The sequence below is a fragment of the Larus michahellis genome, chromosome 2, assembly GCF_964199755.1.
Source record: "Larus michahellis chromosome 2, bLarMic1.1, whole genome shotgun sequence".
NCBI lineage: Eukaryota > Metazoa > Chordata > Aves > Charadriiformes > Laridae > Larus > Larus michahellis.
Genome location: NC_133897.1, coordinates 97671544 through 97692746, shown reverse-complemented (window position 1 = coordinate 97692746; position 21203 = coordinate 97671544). Strand labels below are relative to the sequence as shown.

The 21203-nt window shown below is 40.2% G+C and overlaps 1 protein-coding gene across 1 annotated transcript in view; it reads right to left on the bottom strand.

Moving 5' to 3' along the window:
- INO80C (INO80 complex subunit C) overlaps positions 1–20828 on the bottom strand; it is a 32098-nt gene extending 11270 nt beyond the window's left edge. The window contains exon 1 of the mRNA XM_074576339.1: positions 20558–20828. Coding sequence (XP_074432440.1) covers positions 20558–20689 — 132 coding nt within the window. The 5' untranslated portion in view covers positions 20690–20828. The remainder of the gene's footprint in view (positions 1–20557) is intronic.
- Between the last annotated feature and the right edge of the window lie 375 nt (positions 20829–21203).

The window sequence follows — 21203 nt, the reverse complement described above, 5'->3', positions numbered from 1 at the left end:
AGCTTGGCTAAAAGCTAAATCAATATTTACTGAACGGGTGGTTAGAATGTTTCTTTACCTTTAGACAGATAATACTTAGAACAAAAAAATGTTTTCCTGTGAAAACCTGCACTGCAAAACCTTCTGCGTTGATACAATACTCTTTCAAGTAGGAGAAAAAAAGGATCATTATTGTTAGTGAATTAATGGGAGTACCTCTAGAAACGAGGCTATATAGCAAAGGCCATGATTCAGCATATCCTTCTCCATGTGATTACAAGGGAAATGTTTGTATTCTTAACTACATGCATAAGTAATTACAGGATTAGGAGCTAGGCAAGTTGAACTCTTCTTTGGGGAAATACATCAGTTATTCAACAGTGCCTGTTTCTAACATAGCAAAGAGAGGTCTTAAATATTCAAAGTACGGTATAAGGAAGCATTCAAGTAAAATAGTCACGTTTCTAGTGTCTTATTAAAATATATGAATAGAGACATCTATATTCAAAACCACAGTCAGTCTTCTGTAAGCTCATAGTACAGGGGATACTGCCAAAATAACATTGGTGGAAGCAGCATTGAAGTCCGTAGCTCAAACGTGATTCTTCCCTTGCTGAGGACAACGTTAAAAGGCAGTGACTGCCACAGAAACAGAAGAAATGCAGATGGATGTTTAGAAACATGTGCATTATGTGACAGTGAGCAGAGAAAATAGTATTTTCAGCAATCCTGAGTAAAGTACCTTTATACAATGAGTTGCTAGGTTTCAAACTATATTCTTGCACACACACACTTCCAGCACTTCAGATTTCAGCAGCAAACATTAAAATCAATCTTGAGAAAGACAAAGCTTGAGATACGAGATTATTTTTGATGAATAATTTGTCTCCAGTACTGTTCGTCGTAAGTGTAAATTCTGTAAGTAGAGGAATCAGCACTCACTCTTCAAAGCATTCTCACCTTTTATTTGGTACCATTTGGTTGGTTTTAAATCCAATCCTACAGTTTTTTATTAATTGCTTTATAACTTTTGCCCCTTCAGTGATCTTCTCCTAAGTATTCTGTTGCTTATGAACCAGGTTTTGAGTCGCATTTCAACAATATCTTAAAACAGTGTCTAGTATTTTCACAGAATCACAGAATCTTCATGGTTGGAAAGGACCCTTAAGGTCATCGAGTCCAACCAAACAACCTACAATCTCTGTTACTAGAGCATGCCCTGAAGTGCTACATCTAGACGTTTCTTAAACACCTCTAGGGATGGTGACTCAGCCACCTCCCTGGGCAGGCTGTTCCAGTGCCTGACCACTCTTTCAGTAAAGTAATTCCTCCTAATATCTAATCTAAACCTCCCCTGCTGCAACTTCAGACCATTTCCTCTGGTCCTGTCATTATTTACTTGGGAGAAGAGGCCAACACCCACCTCTCTACAGCCTCCTTTCAGGTAGTTGTAGGGGGCAACTAGAGCAAGTAAACAGAGCAAGTAAAAATGGTTTATCAGTAAAGGGGAAGAAGCTTCCTTATACATATAGTTCTTAATTTCTGCAGCTGGGTACATTTACACATTACACTCGCTGTCTTCAGCAGGTTTTTCCATGTGCATTCAGTGCTAATCCTGCTGGCACACTGGGAAGGAAAGTAAGGAACTGTTCCTGGCAGGACAATTCCCGAATGTGAATTCTACACGTCATTTCGTTTCCAGACCAAGCCCTAGGGGATTTCAGGTATTAGTGCTGCTAGGGGTTGGGATAACTCACATTACAGGCCAGATGTTAATTTTGTTTGTGCTGGTATCCCTCGCACAGTGGCTGAGGCAGCAGGATCTGGAGCAGCAGCTGATGCTTTTCTGGTCCATGTGGACATCCAGCCCACCCTCCAGTCCCACTGAGATGTAACACCAGCAGGAGCTTCTGGATCTGTCATGGACAATTTGAGAGCAGTGGTTGGGTGCAGGCTGAGGTGCAGGACTGTAAAGCAGCTTGCATACCATAGTGGTATGCAATTGATACCGGGACTTCAGAGCCCTGAAACTTCCCTGACTGGGAAGCAAACAGGACTGAGTACTATGATCCCAGTTAAATGCTGGGAACTGAGATAAAGACATACTGTACAGGCATGCCAGTTCTCTCCCTCACTGCTTGTGTGAGAACTCTGATTTTTAGCAGTAGCATTAGCATTATGGAAGAAAGATACTGAGCTAATGTACTTTTCTTTCTGGAAAAACATTAAAGAGTTGAGTAGAAGCACTGCTTCCAGAATAATGTGCTACTGCACAGAGGAGTGAACTCCGGCAAGCACAGACCTTTGAAATGCTCTTTCCGTGCAGCCTGCAGAAGTCTCAGCTGATATCTTCAGCAGTTTTTCAAGCCAGAAACTAAAAGTGTCTCAACAATCTACAAATTGGTCCAGCCTATGTTTCAAAATGACAGGATTTAAAGCATAGGAATCATCATTTAATCTTTTGGGTTTGTTTTTTGAAAGCTTTTTTAAAGGGAGGGGGAAGATGCCAAATGAATTTTAACCAATATGGATCTACCTTTGTACTGCAAAACCCACGTTTCCTGAAAGCGAATAATACAGTGATAATACAAAACATTATTTACAGTGTGAAAGAAGATTCCTCAGTGAACAATTAGCGTGCAGTAAGGTAGTCTTTCACTTTTAACATTAGTCAAACAAATCTCTCCCAAACGTTCTTGTTTGCTTGGTCATTTAGTTTGGAAGATAGCTCATTCTTCCCTGTCATGTGCTGGGGCAAACAAACAGGAATGAATTCAAATCCCCTTTGTAGTCCTAGGAAGCGACGGCAGTCTGGTGAGCAGAGGGAGGAAGCGCCTGTCACCAGGGAACACGTATGGCTCAATGTGTGCTGTAACCCCCCGTCACGTGTGGGGCAACTTCCCCTTCCTGACACAGTCACAACCAGTCCCCGGCACATTTTCTCTACCCAGCCAGTCTCTCGGCTAACTCCCTCGCCCCCAGCGTCCTAGCTCAATCCCAAACACTTTGCAGAAGGGCTACAAAGTGTAACCGTGGGCTGAAACTCTTGACAGCTCCTTCAAAGCTTCTTTTTAACTGATCTTGTAATGTAAACATCCTTTATGGGGAGCTCAATGTACACTTCAAGGAGAGAGAGAGTGAAACAGCTTTTAATGTGCACTTTATAACTGAATTGTGTCTTTTAAACCGTGGTTTATGTTAACTAGGGCTACCGAGAATTTGTGCTACAGTAGTCACTAAGCAGTCTGTATTACTCCATAGGCTGTTGAAGATAATAACAATAAAGATTTTGGAGTGGCTTTACATGTACTGGGTACATCTGCACTGGCAAACGAAGGTGTGATTTCAGGAGAGCTGAACATACTTACACTAGTTTTACCCCAAATAACAATAAAAACACTGCCATACAGACTGCAGCTAAACCATCAGTAACTATGTTCATCCTTTCCCATCGACTCCTCCCCTGGCTGTTAACCTCTACAGAAGTCCATGCTGCCACCACGTTTCACCACCCTCTCCCCTCCTCCTCCTCCCCCCAGTACCCTCTTTAACTAGGCGTAGAGCAACCTTGACTGGAATGGCACATTTTAAAAGTTGTAGACGGTGGGCCAAAGGCTTCTTATAGGACCACGTGTGCAATTTTACTCCCTCTGTAAAGTTGTGTTTATGTACTTTAGCCGAATATTAATTACAACCGCAGTGTGACAGGTTGGCAACCTCTCTTCCTCCTGGGATAGAGCGGAGCAATAGTGAGGGGTGCTGCTCCTTTTTCGCGTTTCTTTTCACAAGACCGTCTATGGAGTACTCAGTGCATCCCAGCTGGGTGGGACGCCATCCTCGCCGGTACCTACTGGGACTGGGCGACAGTCACTAAGAGGGGAAGCTGGCTGAGGACTTCACTTGGTCAGGAGACAGCACAAATTCGAGAGAGAGCAAAGACCTGTGGCAAACACTTGGTAGTCCTAAGAGGTTTCTTGTAAGAGCAGCCAAGTCTGGGGAGGAGACCTGAGCTAAGCTTTGCTACCGTAACACTGGTTTCTTTTGCATAAAGCCAAACCCCAGGAATGAGCCTAGTTTGGACCCTACTGTATTTGCCGTCTGTACTGGGAGAAAACACACACTGGGAGGCTGCCTGTTCACATACTACTTTCAATCTTAGGTTTTGGTAGTTCTATTAATTTTTTCAATTTATTCTGTTCCAAATTCCCTACCGCAGATGTATTGGTTTTCACATGATTTCCAAAGATTGCTCCATCTGTCTGGTTTTATTTAGGGAGAGGACAAGCAAAACTTGTAGACCATGGAAGATGAATTCTTTGTTTTGGCTATTTCTAGGTAGAATCAGCATTGTGGGGTTTGGGATGGGTGTCTGTGATGGGACTAAATACCAGGTGAATTAGCTTATTATGAAAGTGCTTGCCTGAATCATCTTTTTTTTTTTTTTCCCCTCAGCGAAGATTAAAACTGCATAACAGAATAACATCTTAAAATATCTTAAAAATATCATTTCTTATCTATTTACTTTTGGATTATATTCTATAATTATTTAGAAAATTATATTCTTATATATTATATTATTTCTATTCTTATAGAAAATTATATTCTATAATTTTCTTCATTATTTTAGACTAATAGGATTTTACAAAATATAAGGAACATAAAAAAATACGAAACATAAAAGTCAAAATGTAAATTTGTGCATTTCTGGCATCCTATCAGTGCATACCGTGCATGTCATGGCTTAGAAAAAAAATGTATTTGCACATCACTGAAGGTACAGTATGATCTTCAGTGGCCATTTTTTCCAGATTTTACAGCTTTACATGGTAAAATATAATTTAAAAATAGAAGCTAAACTGAACAGTGTTTTGGTAAAAAAACCCTTAAGTGAATAAATAAATTCTGTAAGAACTGGAAAGGGAATTTCTAGTTTAAGGGAGGAAAACCCAATACTGTAAACACTTATTTTCTCTGTTTTCTTTTCTGCAAATCATTCATTAGTTAGTGAATTTTAACACTCTATTGAGTAAAGCAATCATAGATGAAGGTGATTACATCTGTAGTTTTTTGGTTTGGTTTTGCTCCTGCGTTCAGTATTCCTGGCACTCTGGCTTTGCCATAAAGTGATTACTAGGAGGTTGTAGGCCACTACTGAAAAGTAATAAGAGTAATAAATATAAAATAAAAAGTAATAAGAGGGCTCTGGTTCTAAATCAAGCCCTCACATTTTGCCCTGAACACACAATTTGGCTGCAGAGGAACGCGCTTGTCTCCAACCTTTGTATGTGAAGCTCAATAAATAGTTTAAATTACTTTTACTTAGTTTGGGCAGCTGATTTTCATAATCACAGTAATACCACAATGACATTCTTAATTTCATTGACATAGGAGTTTTAACTCAGCCTCAATGATGGTATATGTCTAATTATTCCTATAGGAGGTTACTTCTAAAGCAGCAATATCCAACTTGCAGCAACTTAGTCAGCTTTTAGCTGTGTTTAAGTTCTGTGACAGCCTGATGAACCTGTGGCATGCAGCCAGGGAAGAAAATGGTAATTTATAAAATAGATGGGTAATAGCCGTATTTTTACTAGCAGCCAATTACAATGAGTGAGAATGCCATGTGGAAACAGAGCACAAATGTCACTAGATGACAGCAGCGATGATACGAGCAGACTTTTCAGAATTGGGAGTAGACTTTGAATGTCAGCTATTTAACAGAGTTCCAGCTAATACTGCTCATACTGGAACATATATAAAGCTGTTTGATTAATATATTAGCTCTCACTGTATAACAAGCCTGGTACAGGCTCTTGCACATTCTGAATATTTAATTCATTTAACTTTGCATGATGACATGACAGGAGCCATTAAAACTTGAACACGTACACTCTGGCAGACAAAAATACAGCTCTTCACATTGCTGGGAATAATTCACAGAGAAAGGTGTCAGAATTAAACGTGCTTAAGCTCAAGTTTAAATGATAGCTAAAAAATTTCTCATCACCAACATTATTAGCATAGTGTATTTCTGAGAGCAAACTCACTGAAGACTCAATAAAAATGTTAAGACTGAAGAAACAGCACTCTCTTGAACAAAATTAACTCTTTCCATGTCTGTGACAGAAAGGTTTGCTGGAAAGACATATTCAGTAACAAGTATAAACATGTTTTAACCATCTGGTTGCATTTTACTGGTTCTTGGATTTAGCAGGAAAAACTTTTTCCCTCTTCCTTTCCACTCACTAAAATGAAGCCCAATACAATTTCCCCATCCTCTTCTCTTTCAGTACTCTACTGCGGTGTAGAATTTTAGGAACATTCTTCCTTCACAGAAGGTGCTACCTTATTTTGGGGTAGGACAAAAAAAAATCAGCTTGAAAATGTACAAATGCCAGGAAGGAAAAAACCCTAATCTTGCATATTCACAGCAAGTTTTGTTCCACAGGGTACTGAAAAACTCTATCTACTAAACAAAAAAAACTGAGTAGTAGCCAGCTGAAACCAGGTATTAAGCACAACGCAGATTATTGTCCTTGATTTCAAGCAGCTAGTAGGGTGGGCAAGAGAGTCAAGCGTACAGCGTAAATTGGGAGTAAATCCATTTAAGTCAATGGGTTTCATCATTGCCAAATCATCTTAAAAGACAATGTTCCTGGAACAGGTTTCTGCTTCCATTGACATCAAAAGTAAATCTCCCAAATGTCCAACTACAAAAATATTTTTGTTTAAATTATGACATTGTCCTCAGATGCTGCTGCTGCTTTCACTTATAAAGAAAGCTGAGGGAGGGTTGTTAACAAAAACTATAACAACACAAAGCTTGAAATTAGATTGCTGAATTGTTATAATAATAGTTTATAATTCCAATTATATGCTGCTAAAAGTACTTCAGCTGCTTCTAAGCTTTTCCCAGAGGACTTCTGAGTCACGTTGTCAAACCACTCTTCCGTGCAAGACTTACAAAATCTGCCCTTCCTAAAGCAGAAGTTCTTCCCCTCTAACTTGCTGAGTATTTCTGCTGAGCATCAAGAGTTAATCAGCTATGCAAATTAACTCCAAACACACGACTAAAATTTAGAAATAATCTCGCCTGTTGGTTGGATAAGAGGGATGGGGGAGGTGTTTGAAGCAGGACAAGGAAAACATTTCAATTGCAATCTAAATAGATAAGGATAATACATAAAGACACATAGGCTGTCTAGAAAGGAATCTGTACACTATGCTTCCGAACTTTTACACTGCTGTTCTGAGGTGAGTTAAAACATCTTATATTCAAGCTGCCTTAGAAAGGCTGAATAAAATTTTACTCATGCACTAAAAGATTGGACTGTCACAAAGTGATGGATGGCTTTTCTACGTTCTCTGTAGGGCATTTCAATACCATAGACTCCAAGTGCTCTTGATTAAAAGGCGACATTCTCATTTAGGGTGCCGTCACTGCCTGAGCTTCAAACCATTATCATTCACCTGCACTGGCGCTTCCAGTGACAAAATACTTACCAAAATGTATAAAATACTAATTACTTTAGTCACTTTGATAGAGGTATAAAACACCCTTAAGCAAAGCTCTATTATACTGTGTGAGGGTTTGAATTCAAAATTAAAAATGCAGCCAAAGGGAGAATAAGATTTTAATTACATTCCCACCTCTCGAGCATTTCTTGAAAACCTAGGGGAAAAACAGCTAGCAATTTCATGACACAACTCCTCTGTTACTACTGGTACTGCTCACTTAAGAAAAAAAAAAAATCCAGAACAACTCAAATTTACTTTGTTCTTTTCAAAATTATTGACCTTTCAAACACAGAAAGAGACTAACAAGCTTCAATAAAAATCTCTGATTTCTTCTCGAGAGATTTCAGATGCCAAACATGTTTTTCCATTTAAAAACTTTCAAGCACTATGATAGACAAAGTTTTATAACTTACAGATATTTCAAGGAAAAAAAAAAAAGACTATTTTCTGTGGGGAAAAGCCTCAAATAAAATGTAATTGGGACACAACTGTGAATAGCTTCACACTATCCGAGAAAAGCTTGGTTTAATTTGCATTTGCCACAAAGCTCCCTTCGGCTTAAATAATTGCAAAGGATCTCTCACTTTCAGATTTCATTTGGTGGATTGAGACTATTCCTTGTTTATAATGTTTGACAGTTTTCTTTATTAAGAAAATTGTAACTTGGACAAATTCATGAGCTAAATGTCATGCTGAAGCAGCTCTGGAGCTAAAAAATTCAGTATATATGGAATGAAAAAGCACACGTTAGTTCCTACGGTCACCAAGGGTAAAACTGAGCCCAGCTAACAGAATATTTTGATTCCCCAGGAGAAAAAAAATCTTCTAAATTGATGGGCCTTAAGGCTGAAAATGGATGGAAGCATACTAGCAAAAAAGGCAAGAGTAAATCACAATTGAATTTGTATAAAAACTGCCAGTACATTCCCTTCTCTATCAGAAAAATTCAGTTCAGTCAAGGACTTTGGCTAAACTGCTTCTTGAAGTTGAAAAATACATCATTTGATATAGAACAGTTAAGGGCAGAATATTTCAGGATAAAAGATTGGAGGATTACAATATGCTCATGCGCTGTTAACATTGTAATGCTGCTCAGGGAGCATATCAAAATACCTCTGTCGAATAACAGGCTTCAGCTAAGGCAGGAGAAGGATCCAAGTACATTGATCCGTGCGTGACTGAACCAGGGACACGGAAAGCAAAAAGATACCGGCTCCTATGGCTGACATGAAAGGAATTCCATTCTGAAAAAAACACTCAGTTTCCTGATTCTAGTTTATTCTGTAAAACATTATCCATTTTGACGGGAAACAATGTTTGAGTAACAAACAAAACCAAAATAACATTTCTTCAAGGAAAGGCAATTAATTATTTCTGAGTAAAGACTGGATGTATCTGTCTTCCAGAGCTCCTATTCTATCTATTTTTCTTTGGAAAAATAGACCTGAATTAGAATAGTCAAATTTTACATTCAGATGTTATGCACTAACTGGTAAACTGATACAGAAAACAAAACTTTATTTTTGCATTTTCCCTATTTTTTTTGCACATTTTAGCACTTCCTTCTGTCTGTCTTAATTGTCAGTTGAAGTAGATAAAAATTCTATTCCTATTACGTTTCTGCTAACTGCACCTACTGCTGCCATGATGCATTAGTAAATACCAGCAGTCATACTGCAAAGGCTTAGCACTGCAGTCTAAAGTTCCTCAGAAGGTTTTTCCACTTGTGAACAGGTATTAAGACTCTCATACCCAAACACAATGTCAGAAAGACAGACGTTAAGTACAGTGATGTATGGAACATTCCACTTCTAAAGCAATTGAGAATAAAAATATTCTTTGCATGAATCTTCACAAAGTTACCAAAGGCATAATGTATCAGAGAGCAGTAGTTCTATCAGATGTTTCAAAGGTCTTTAAAAGAGAACAAGAAAAGAAACTATTTATTAGTTTTTAAAAATCTTCACACTACAAATGTAATCTTTATTGTCTGCCTCATATTATGGGACAAAAAAATATGGCCGTACATGCCCTGAATACTACATCCACTTTCCTTCATCCAGCAAACTCGACACCAACCATTCCTGCTTTGAATAGCACACCAGGTCTCCCGTGCTCAGCAGAATTTTAAGTGCATTATCTTATGGATACCCACATTTAACTGGATAATGAAAAAAATCTGATGACTGAACCAAAATAAACATACAGCAAATTCTAAATTAGATGAAAATAAGGTGATACAAGTATCTACTGTAGACTATTTTGAGGCTGCTGAGGAGGAAAAAGGAGGAGATGGTTGTATAGTGATGTTAATTTCAAGGCAAATTTCTGAAGTGTTTCTGCAGAAACATTTGTACAAGTAGGTGGCTGTTTACTCAACTGTAAAAGTTCTGTGGCCATACACTTCACCCTGATACTACATATTGAAGTTGAGGAACTGCAGCACATCTGAAAAGCACCAGACAGTTCAGCATTTTGCATATAAACTTGTATCCCAACTGCCTTTTTTGCTGGAGTTGACAACAGAACAGAACTTGACTTTTCCACTACATTAGAATTAGTGAAGTTTTGGTATCACGTCCACGATCGTAGGTGAGAGGGAAACATAGCATTTAATATTTTGCAATGGGTTTAACAGGATATTTTAAGATGTTTCCCCCAATGAATTATTTAGCAAATAACAAAATACCTTTTGGACAGATGGAAGGGAGGAGGATAAAAAGGGCAATTCTGTCACTGCAATAAAAGGCAATTCTGGCTGCAACAAATAGATTTAACAAAAATTAAGGAAAAAATGGAATTTCTGACTTGAGAAAATTTAAGGTCATTAATGTGAGACTCAAACTAGCATTGCTAGTTCTAGGCGATGTAAACAAAGATAATCAACTTAACGAATAAGGACTTTCCAGCTAACTACTTTGGTTTGAGGAGTCTGAACACGCTGTGCACATGTCAAGGAAAAATGGCCTTTTCCTATTCCAGTTTGTTGATTTTAAAAGTTAATTTCACTGTAAGAACATTGTGCTGTTCCTCCCAGGGAAAAGCAGTTCTACTAAAACATAACCATTGACACAGCGTTGGGAGAATTAATACTGGCTAAATGTAGTCATTGAGTTTCGGGCTTCATTAATATACTATGGGGAAAAGTACCCAACTGAGGTACCCAACTATGGGAGGAGTGTACGACTGCTTGTCTAGGGAGAGGACACACCCATCTTCATCACAGAAATCAGACAACTGAAATGAGACACGGTTAACACTGAATCATTGCGGCTGGAAGGGATCTCGTGAGGTCACTAGCCCTCCTCCTGCTCAAAGCGGGGTCAAAACTGACCTTGGACCAGGCTGCTTAAGGGCTTTGTCCCAGCCGGTCTTGAACACCTCCACGGACAGAGATTCTACAGCTCTCTGAGCAACTCTCCATCTCCCTAGTTAGAAATCAATATTCTCTAAAATAGAAAATACTGGTTTTATTAACAAAAAGCTGTTTTGGTCATGAGCAGTCATATAACTCACATTAATTGCTGCCCTAATTTCTGCATGTTCCATTTCAGCATTATTTTGCTGTAGCCCTGATGGTTTCAGGGCATAAATGTAAAAAAGTTTCTAGGCAGAGGGGTCATCTTTTATTAAATGTGCCTGTTTATCTGGAAAATTAAGACAAGTTTCTGGATGGACTGCACACCAATACATCACTGACTCAACAGAAAGACTGTTTCTATGTCACATAGCTTTCACACAGTTTCCTACAGGGTTTTAACCCCTTCCTCCTTTCTCCCAATTGATGAGAACTTTCATAGTACTCTCTCCCTTCCCTGATTAACGTGCTCTGTACTCCTGGGATGCCACTAACCTTTTCTTCAAAAATGGTCTACTTGATAGATACCTCACCAAACTGTAAGCAGTTGTTCTGTATTAAGCTTGGCAAATTACTGTCTCATGTTCAGATTTGAAAAAAGACTTGTATGCTTGAAGGCTTATTTGATTTTTCCAGATGCACCACCCAAGTGTCACTATCCATACCTGTACACCTTGTCTAATTTATGCAGAAACTATCTCAGCCTTTTCTGCCCTTCTCATTCTTTCACTAACTCAGAAAAGCATAAATCTGAGGAAGCAGTAAATAAGGCTGTCGTGATAAGCACATTGCATCCTTATGAACACAGGGGTAAGTAGTGCTTCAAGCATGCCAACACTGTAAGGGCAGAAAAGTAAAAAAAAACTGACCTGCTTAAAACTGTGTAGAAGGTTTCACCTCTAGGCCTGTGGATGTTTGCAAATGAGGTATCTTTTCAAATTATGTCAGATTTTATGTAATTCACATATTAGGCAGGTTGTGCACAGAAACACATGGAAGTGCAATATTTTGTCTGTTTAATGAAAATTAAGGACATATGATATACAACAAGTATTTTTTCTCTGTTTAATTAATGATAAAAGGACAGATATGATACAAGAAGTCTCTCTTCATGTGGTAAATCCTAGAAATATACCGCAATGCTTTACAGAAGGATTTTTCTCTTATTTCCCCAAAATGCTCCTTACCCACAGCAGGGTCTTGTAATCAGCAAGGAGAATATTTTTTCTTGAGTCAGTCAGCACTTACATCCCGGGACAGGATGATTACAAACCATGTAACTACAGATATTCACCCCTCCCAGACTGATGGACTCTACAGTTTAATCACATATTACTCAGAAAATAGTTTCCTTCTATCCATTTCAAATTTGTTTCTGGAACTAACAGTGATGCATTTTTATTACAACATAAATGCATGTTATTAGATGGCATGACTATATAGCTTTTTGGCTAGAGTTTTAGAAGGAAAAGATTTCTGATCCCCTTTGCACAACTGTGTATTTTGCATTAAAATTATCATTAGAAAAAAGATGTAACAAAAATACCTAAAATACATAAGTAGACGATTCTGACAACTGTGTTCAGTAACAGACTATGGAGTCATTCTCTTTGGAACAGACAGAGCCTCCATCCTCGGCTGCAGAGGAGAAAACATTTCCATGCTCCCCTCCCACCACACCAGACTGGATTCCAGCGTGGTGGTTAGGGTGTGCCTCGGGAAAAAGAGGGTTTGAATCCCCACTGGCAGCAGCAGGAACAGGACTAATTTCAAGTGGAGGACACAGCACACGCTTGTAAGGACACATGATAAAAAAAGCAAGTTATCAGTGCTGTGTGACTTCTGTTCTACTTTTGAAAGAAAGGATTTAATATCTGCTTTCAAAAAGGAGATGCTCATGGTTCTGAATCCCAAGTGGAAAGAGTTCCCCATATCTTCAGGGAGAAGTAGAATTAGGACTAGTCCATAGTATTTCCTGATAGCTTATTTTGGTGGCATCTCACAGAGCTTTCTGGAGGTTGTCGAATCAGTTCTAAGGTACTTCACCAGTATGACAGCTGAAGCTGTTACTCTCCAGGTCTTGCCACAGGCAGGGACACTGGATCTACTGATGAATCAGATCTTGAACTGCTCCAGTGTTCATTTAATTTGTTACGGTAAACTAATGCAACCTGCAGTTAAGAGTATCTAAGCTCATGAAACAGGTCGCTTATAGTGGAAAAGTCATTTTCCTTGTACGTGGTCCTGTTTCTTCCTTGTGCTACTTCCAACACCTGTTAGACTTCCCTGTGAATCGGCCCAGTCCACCAGTGCAGCAGGAGACATCACAACTTCCTGGGAGAGGGGCAAGGTTTGGTAAGTTACTCTTCTGTCTGATGACCTCTATCAGTGGCTGAGCAGGTCTGGTGAGTACCAAAGCTGCCATGGTGCAGGCAGCAGGAGCATGCAGCTGAGACTTGTGGAGGTGGGTGAGAATGAAGAAAATAGGAGGAGACTGGGACTCTTTCTTTTTGAGCATGAGAAGCTAATAGATTGCCTAATTGTGCCTCTTAGAAGTTGCAGGTGTGCTTTGCAGTGAGACAAGACATGCTGTTCACGGATATGAATTCTGCTATGAGGGACAGGTATATTTCACAACATGGAGTATCACAACTTTTATGGCTTTCTGTAGGTCTAAAGAAATAGCCAATGACTCCATTCTGTTTTCTTGGAATGCTTAAAAATTGTGTTCAAAACCCTCCCAGGCTACCAAGTTAATATTTCTATTAGCCTTTCTAATCCAAAATTAAATACATTTATATAACTACTTACAGCTTGCTAAAGCAAGAACTGAAGTTATTACACAAGCATTACAAAACTTTACGAAAATGTGAAAAACGGTCTGACACCTCTTCAAATCTGCAATATCTAGACAGTTAAGTTATTCTAAGCTTTCTTTTGTTAATATGAACCTTTTAATGTGCTAAATGGATTCTGAGATCGCTTTTTCAGAGCACTACCTCTCAGACAAAATGTCACGCTCAAGTACATGGATGCAGTGTTTTAGATTGCTCTTTCTCTTTCAAAAGTAACCCTATTTTATCTCCTTATGATAGAAGCAGTGCACCATCTTTATTACCTCTTCTAAGTTTCTTGCATGTATATTATGAATCCTGAAATTAAGCATGATCATAGTAAGACTCTCCATTTTCTGTTAGCCAACGCAAAAATTAAAATTCTCTACTAGGATAAGGACAGAAGTATAAAAAACCATGACACCAGCACACTGACACCCGTAGTAAAAGTCAATACACATATGCTTTTGCCTTTCTACAACGTAACACATCTGTGTTTACTCTAAAGCTAAAATCTAATCACATTTGGTTGGGGGGTTGGTAATTCTCTGAGACTGGCATAGACTGTTATGGAAATTCACATACTTTTATGATTGCAGATCATCTAAAGCCTTCAATATGTGATAAATGTCAAGCGAAGTCAATTCTTAGCTCTCAGTTTTGACAGTTTCCCTTTTAATCTAGATTGCTCTATAAAAGCAATTTCCTTTTTTAAAAAAAGCTAAACTTTAAACACACATAACTTTTGCCAGATTTCCCCACAAAATCTGTTAATTATCTTTTAATTAAAATTTCTCCCCATCAGGGACTGGAGGGATTCTGGTTCTTTAACAGATTTGACTTCAAATGTGCAAGTGACAAAAACCGGTACCTCAGGATTATCCTGGCTCTCATTAGTGGACTGCCTGAAAATAAGCTGTTTTTTTGGGAAGAGTACAAAAATCCCATAGAAGAAGAGATACTTAATACTTCAGCTGTTCACTGTCTGCTTTGTGGCAGAAAGTATCTTTGTGGTCACATGTTTGAAAGGATTAGGAGATGTAAGTGGTGACCCTCTGAGTGCTTCCTACAGAGAACTCCAAGTTTGGAGGATTTTCAGTGCTCCATGGTCTGGTGACGTGCAGTGCGATGCCAGAGTATGTTACCTACCTGTGGGATAGCTATCCCAATTTAAACACTACCTGCTAAAACTCTTGTTAGGACATGGCAATTTGTTTTGAAATGGCTGTTAGTTTTTTAAGAGCCAAGACTCTTGGGTAGGGGTTGTGAGCAAGTGTGCAAGTGGCTGAACTTGAAGAGCTCACTTCAGCAGTTCTTATCAGTAACTAGCAATCTAGTATCTATACTTTATCTAATACAAGTGTCATTTAAATAAATTTAACTAGGTTTGAGTTAACATCCCCAGGGACCACATTACAGCTTTTAAAGATATTGTTCCAGGCAAGCAGTATTTTCAGATTGGCAGTTTTCAGATTTTCAGATTAAGGGCTGAGAGATGGTAAAAAAAAAAAAGTGTATTCTAGAGCATGACGTGATAGCTTTTTAATAAACTGGCAAATACATATGTACTTTTATCTCCCTACTGTCATGCTGTATCAGGGTCCTGCTTTTTCAGGTCTTTTTCAGGGCAGGAGGACTGGTAGAAATGCAACTTGTTTATTACATTTCCAACTACAAAAGAAAATCATACTTTTCTGTTTAGAAAGTCTTATACAGAATAGTGTTATAATTAGAGTAAGTTTTGTGTTATAGTGATTGGAGTAAGTCTGAAAACAAGGTCTGAATTTATAAGTAGGTAATTTTTACTTTCAGCTCAGAAAGTTTCTATACTGTGATGTACTAGAGGAGGTACTTGTCCCAGAACACGGTGAGAGCAGCAGTTCAGCTCAGTGGTTGTAGTGGTACTCACCGATTCCATAGTTAAACTCATTCTCCCTAACCTCATTTTTCAGGAAATTACAGCCAGATCAAATGGAGTCTTTAAAACAAAGTTATTTTAAAATTGATTTGATGTTTTCCTACTTACAGTGGTAGGCTTGGTAAAACAGCAGAACAGGAGAACTGATTAAATTTACTGATGGTTTAGAGTCCAATTCCATGCCTTTTATGTACTAGGGTAAGCTCTCTGTCTTTAGTGGACAGCTTCTGAATACATAACAGTAGCCATGTTAATATGTATATATTTATGTGTTCTTGTTGAACATACAGCTGTCTATCAGAACAGTAATCCAATGATTTTCAGTTTACGATATAAAACATCATCGTTCAGTTACATTTAAATTAAAAATGGAGTTCTAAGCATACCAGAGTCGCTCCTCTTATTTTCACTCTGTGCATGAGAGGAGCTTATTTAGGGGGATGATAACTTTAAACCATTTTTATTTTTGTATTTTCTAATATTGTTGTATAGCTTCTGTTTTTAAGCACAGAACAAGAAACACAAAGTGTTAAGTATACATATGAGAGCTAGTTACATAAAATGAAGGTTGCCAGTAGCACTGCTGCAATATTCACAATTAGAGAGAAAATCAATATATTTAATAATTTAACTCTTAAATACCATTGCAGAAGAGGAAGTTCAGGCTTTAGTTTCTAAATGGTACCAAGACCTGCTGCTGCTACAACGATAGAGAGAAAGGAAGCAAAAAGCATTCGCTGTGTATCTCTGTAGTTTACAAGAGAGTTTACATCAATTCAAAATGTAAGACAAACTATGATGCAATTCTCAAAGTCATTTACTATACTTCATCACGCATGTCTGAAGTTGTTTCACAAATAATGTAAGCAAATATGCTTTTACCATAATATTTAGCATAGTTTCATTCTTTAATTGTCCTCTGACAAAATCAGACACTTCTACTTTTTTTGTCCAAACCATTCTCTTATTGTCTTTTAAGCTTGCAAGCTGTCATGGGCAAGCATTTTGTTTCATCAATTATATCTTTATGTTGAATACATTCTTTTAAAAGCTTCCTGGTGCTGTATAATCTATAAAAATAATGGTGTGTACATTAAGGGAGAGGAACTGGTGGCATTTTAAGATCAGTGTGAAAGATTCTCTCCCAGGTTAAGTGATAGTAATTAAAAAGACAGGAGACCTGGAGACAAGTCTGCACAAGAGCCAGCGATGGATCTGAACCAGCACCGCAGCTATTGGGAATCATTGGGCAAGGACATCTAACTGAATAATGCTGTGTAAACCACTAAACGGCATTGGTTTTGACACATGAATGTTACCGTTTAATACACATAATAATCCTCAACATGAAAAATCTGCTGCTGCAGCAAAGACTGACGTGTTTCTCAGTGTCATAACTGCATGGGAGGAATAATTGTGTAAGGCTAATAAAAGTGATGTAATCAATTTGCAATCATGCTTTCCTGTAAACTCACTTTTAATTTCACATTTTGTAAATACAGGCATTATATCCCAAAAGCATGCGTCTCCTTCTGTAGACATGACTGACAAGCCCTATGTGCAATGTGCTTCCAAAACAAACATGACTCAATACCTTTGGGTCGTAACTCATACAAATGATGAAGATGATGTTTCTTGGTAATGTTCCTAAAGTGTATCATAGAGAAAGTAGCAATTTGTATGTTGGAGAAACATAATCAAAACTGGGTTTATAAAAATCTGTATGCTGTGTGGTAATTGTGCCTTCTTGTAGGATACACACAGTTACTCAAACTAGTTGATCACATTGCTATACTTAAACAAATTTGTTATATATAAAATAAACACATTTTTGACATCTAAGGTTTTACCAGACCAGCGTGTCTTTCAGCGTGAGCACTGTGATAGCTACTTGTGACATAAAGCACGCGAAAGAAAAACAAACGATGTGATTTGTGGAACTTACAAAATCCCCTTTTTGTTTAATTTCACAGTGATGGAATCACAGATGTGGATAAGTTCATGGCTGGCACAATGTGAAGTGTATTTTCATGTTGGCCAGGCACAAGGCTCTCAGCAGAAATTACCAGTAATATAATGGGGAGTCCCCAGATCCTAAGCTGACTCCTGCAAGTAGTTACAAACCTCTTGGCAGAGATCCTCTTACCTCAAGTTTGCTAATTAACCAAGGGAATAATTCACTATTTCTCTTTCTGTTTCACAATGTCAGTTTATTTAAAATAGAAACCATTTTGTGCTGAGCTATGGCACGAAATATGTGTCGCACGAAATATGTGTCTTCCGAAAGGCTGAAAATAGGCAGTAAAAGGCTGCTAAAAAGGGGTTAATTAGGAAAGTGAACAGTCAGAGCAGTAACAAGTGCTACCTCCAAACCTGTGCTGGAAGTGGTGTGTACTAAAGGTATTAACCTATCAGACTGCCAGATGCATGTTACTTGTTTGGAGTTAAAAATTAAAATAAAACAAAAATCCCACAATAACTGGATACTCGGCATATAATATATTCAGCAAAAATATTTAAAATTCATGGATGATCTAGTCCCTGATTGGCTGAGCCAATTCAAGATCGGATAAATTATAAAATAGAGCATTAAGGGCTTGTTGACTGGCTATACTCTGAATAGGTCTGCAGACTAGAATTATCGAGCATTTCATTGTGTCACAGCTTTCCTAAACCAGAAAAAGCAGATTACTCAGCAATTAACTAAGGACTTTATAAGGACTTCCGGAGATCGAGATTGAATAAGGTACTGCAGAAGAAAGTGCCCAACAATCAATGTTTCTCCCTCAAAAAATGCAAAGCCCCCATTTAATTTCTGTTTGAACTGGCTCGCTCCAGAGCTAGTCAGCAACAATGAATGTGATTGCTAGAAGATCAACGAGCTGTTTCTTGTCCGATTCCTGAGGTTACACATTTCCTGAGACTCATTTTTTACTTTTCCTTATGGAATTGATCTGCACTGCTGAAGTCAGTGAATGTGTACACTGACTTTGACATAATGTTGAGAAATTACTCCTTCCTCCACTGAAATCACTTGTGAGAAGAATTGCAAAAACTGTTTATCACACAGTATCAAAACCCAGTTTAAGAAATCATGGATTGTCTCATAATACTGGAAACTGTCCGCAGGCTTAAGTTTGGTGTGAGCTTCAGAAAAGTTTTAAAGGCTGAAGGGTTTGGGGAAGGTGTTTTTAAATAGAAAAGATTTTATACGCATTTAAATATATATAAGTATATAATGGTTTATATCTGCATCCGCATATACACACACGTGCACACATGCACAGAGACATCCTCTCCATGCTGGAAAATCCAGACTGCTATCTCTAGGAGACCTTGAAAGAGTTGTCAAACATGATCATGCTAGGCAGTAACTTTTCACAGTTGCGGTGCAGTTTAGTTTAGTGCATTAAGCACTATGGTTCTTACTCCCTCTCCTAGAGATAAGCCCACCAGAAAAGGAAAAGGAACTATGTAACTGCCACAGATTGAAAACAAGCGTTACAAGAGCATCATTCAGAATGAGGAAGGGTTTGGGTCTGTGCTCTGCCGTGTGCACAATGGCTTTTAATTGCCTGGAGAGAAAATCTGCTGAAAAATGCAGAAGTGTTCCCCTCACCTGATGGCTCATGTGAAAATAAGCAAACTAACTGGCAGTAATGAATACTTTGTAGCTATGCTACTGTTATAGTTCATGAAATATTACTAAGAATAATTTCTGAGGAAAAAAAAAAAAGACAACCATTTTTTCCAACCCTTTTTTGACCACTTCAGCTACCAAAATCTTTCTAAAAGAAGTAATCCAAGACATATTGCATCTAAAGGCTATACATATGTCATATACACACTGACTCTGAATCTCTTCTGGGACTTAGTTTTGGAGCATAAGTTTCTACATCGTGATCAAGGGGCAGATGTCGCCAGCTGGGGATGGGTGTGTGGAGCTGCACAGTGCTGTCACACGACGCAGAAATAGAGGCTGCACTACCCGCTGCAACTGGGGGTGGGCGGTTAGTACAAACTCACATCAATACGCCTTTTCCGTCCCCTGACCCTGTTCCCCACAACTCAATCTCTGAGGTTACATCATCATTTCACATTTAACTCCTAGTTCCATTTAGCTCAACTGAAAGAAGTCCAAAATGCAAAATTATATTTGAGCTGAACACAAAAGAACCCACAGCTGTTAAATTGTGCTCATTCGAGCGCTAATCCCTTGCTCAGTGACAGATCAACCCCAAATGAAAATCATCATTAGCCAGGCTTGTGCATGTAGGTGCACATACAGAGCTCAGGTATGGCATAATGTCAGGTACAAAGCAAGCTGCTGAGGGCAAGCTTGGAAAAAAAATGAACTGCAAGATGGTTCGATCAGAAAGTGTCAGCATGTACAAGGCTGAAAGTTTAGTGATTTTAAACACAGCTTTAACTGAATCTCGGTTAAGTGTTGTTTCTTAGTTACACACCCGATTGGAGACAGCATGAGAACTATACGACCAGTGTAGCTGTGTACACGGAGGGGACACAAGCTCCGCGCTACAGGGGGATGAAAGAAGAGGCCTGAAACTCGGCGCTCAAACGCCTGGAACGAAACTGCCCACCTGAGGGCCACCGGAGCCCCCCGGCTCAGCAGCAGCCGCCACCCGGCGCCCAGCCCTTCCCTGGGCTCGGCACCTTCCAGCCCCGCCGGGGGCGGGACTGACGAGGAGGAGACAGTGGGTAGAAGCGGTGGGAAGCCAGGCGGGAGGCAGCGACGGTCCTGGGGCCACTGAGAGGACGGAGGCGGCCACTGGGGACCCGACACCCGGGGTCAGGTAACAGACGCCCCGCCCCGCTCGCGGCCACACCCCAAGCATCTCCCCCCAGCGCGCGCGCGCCTCGCGAGCATGCGCAGAGGGGGACGGCAAGGCCGCGGCGGCGCATGCGCGCTACCCGCCCCGCTCCCATTACCTGCGAGCCGCCCGGCGCGGTGGCTTTCTTTTTCTTGGCGGGGCCGCCGGTGCCCGGGCTGGCTGGGCGCTTCTTGCTACGGGATGGGGCGCCGGCGGGGGAAGAGGCGACCGCGGGGGTCAAGCTCGCCATTTCTTTCCCCCCGCCGCCCCCGGCCCGAACGCGTCAGGAGAGAAAGCGGTTCCCCCCCCACCGCCTCCCCCGCGCACCCCCCCGCGGCAGCCCACAGCGGGCGCGAGGGAGCCCCCGCGCAGGCGCGGTGGCGGGCTGCGGGCGGGCATGCGCAGTGGCGGCCGCGCGACTCTTCCCTCCCCCCACCTGGCCGGGCTCTGTGAGGGAGGCCGTGAGGGGATGGGGGGTGGGTCGGGCGTCAGTCACGGCGGTTTGGTCACCGCTCACGAAGGTTTCCACCACGGGCCTGTGAGGCCGGTGCTTTAGCAGCTGGGGCGAAGCTGGTAGGAAGCAGCCCGCCTCCTCATTGCTTCCTTCCCCCCCGCCCCTCCGCCTCGGTCTGCGGTAGCCCGGGCCCCTTTTCGGAGGCCTGGCTTGTGGCGGCGGAGCTCAACGGCGCGTACCTCGCCTGGTTGGGCGGCCCCGGGCTGGGCCTGGTCCCCGTGTGCGTGGGAGGTGACAAAATGTGGCAAGC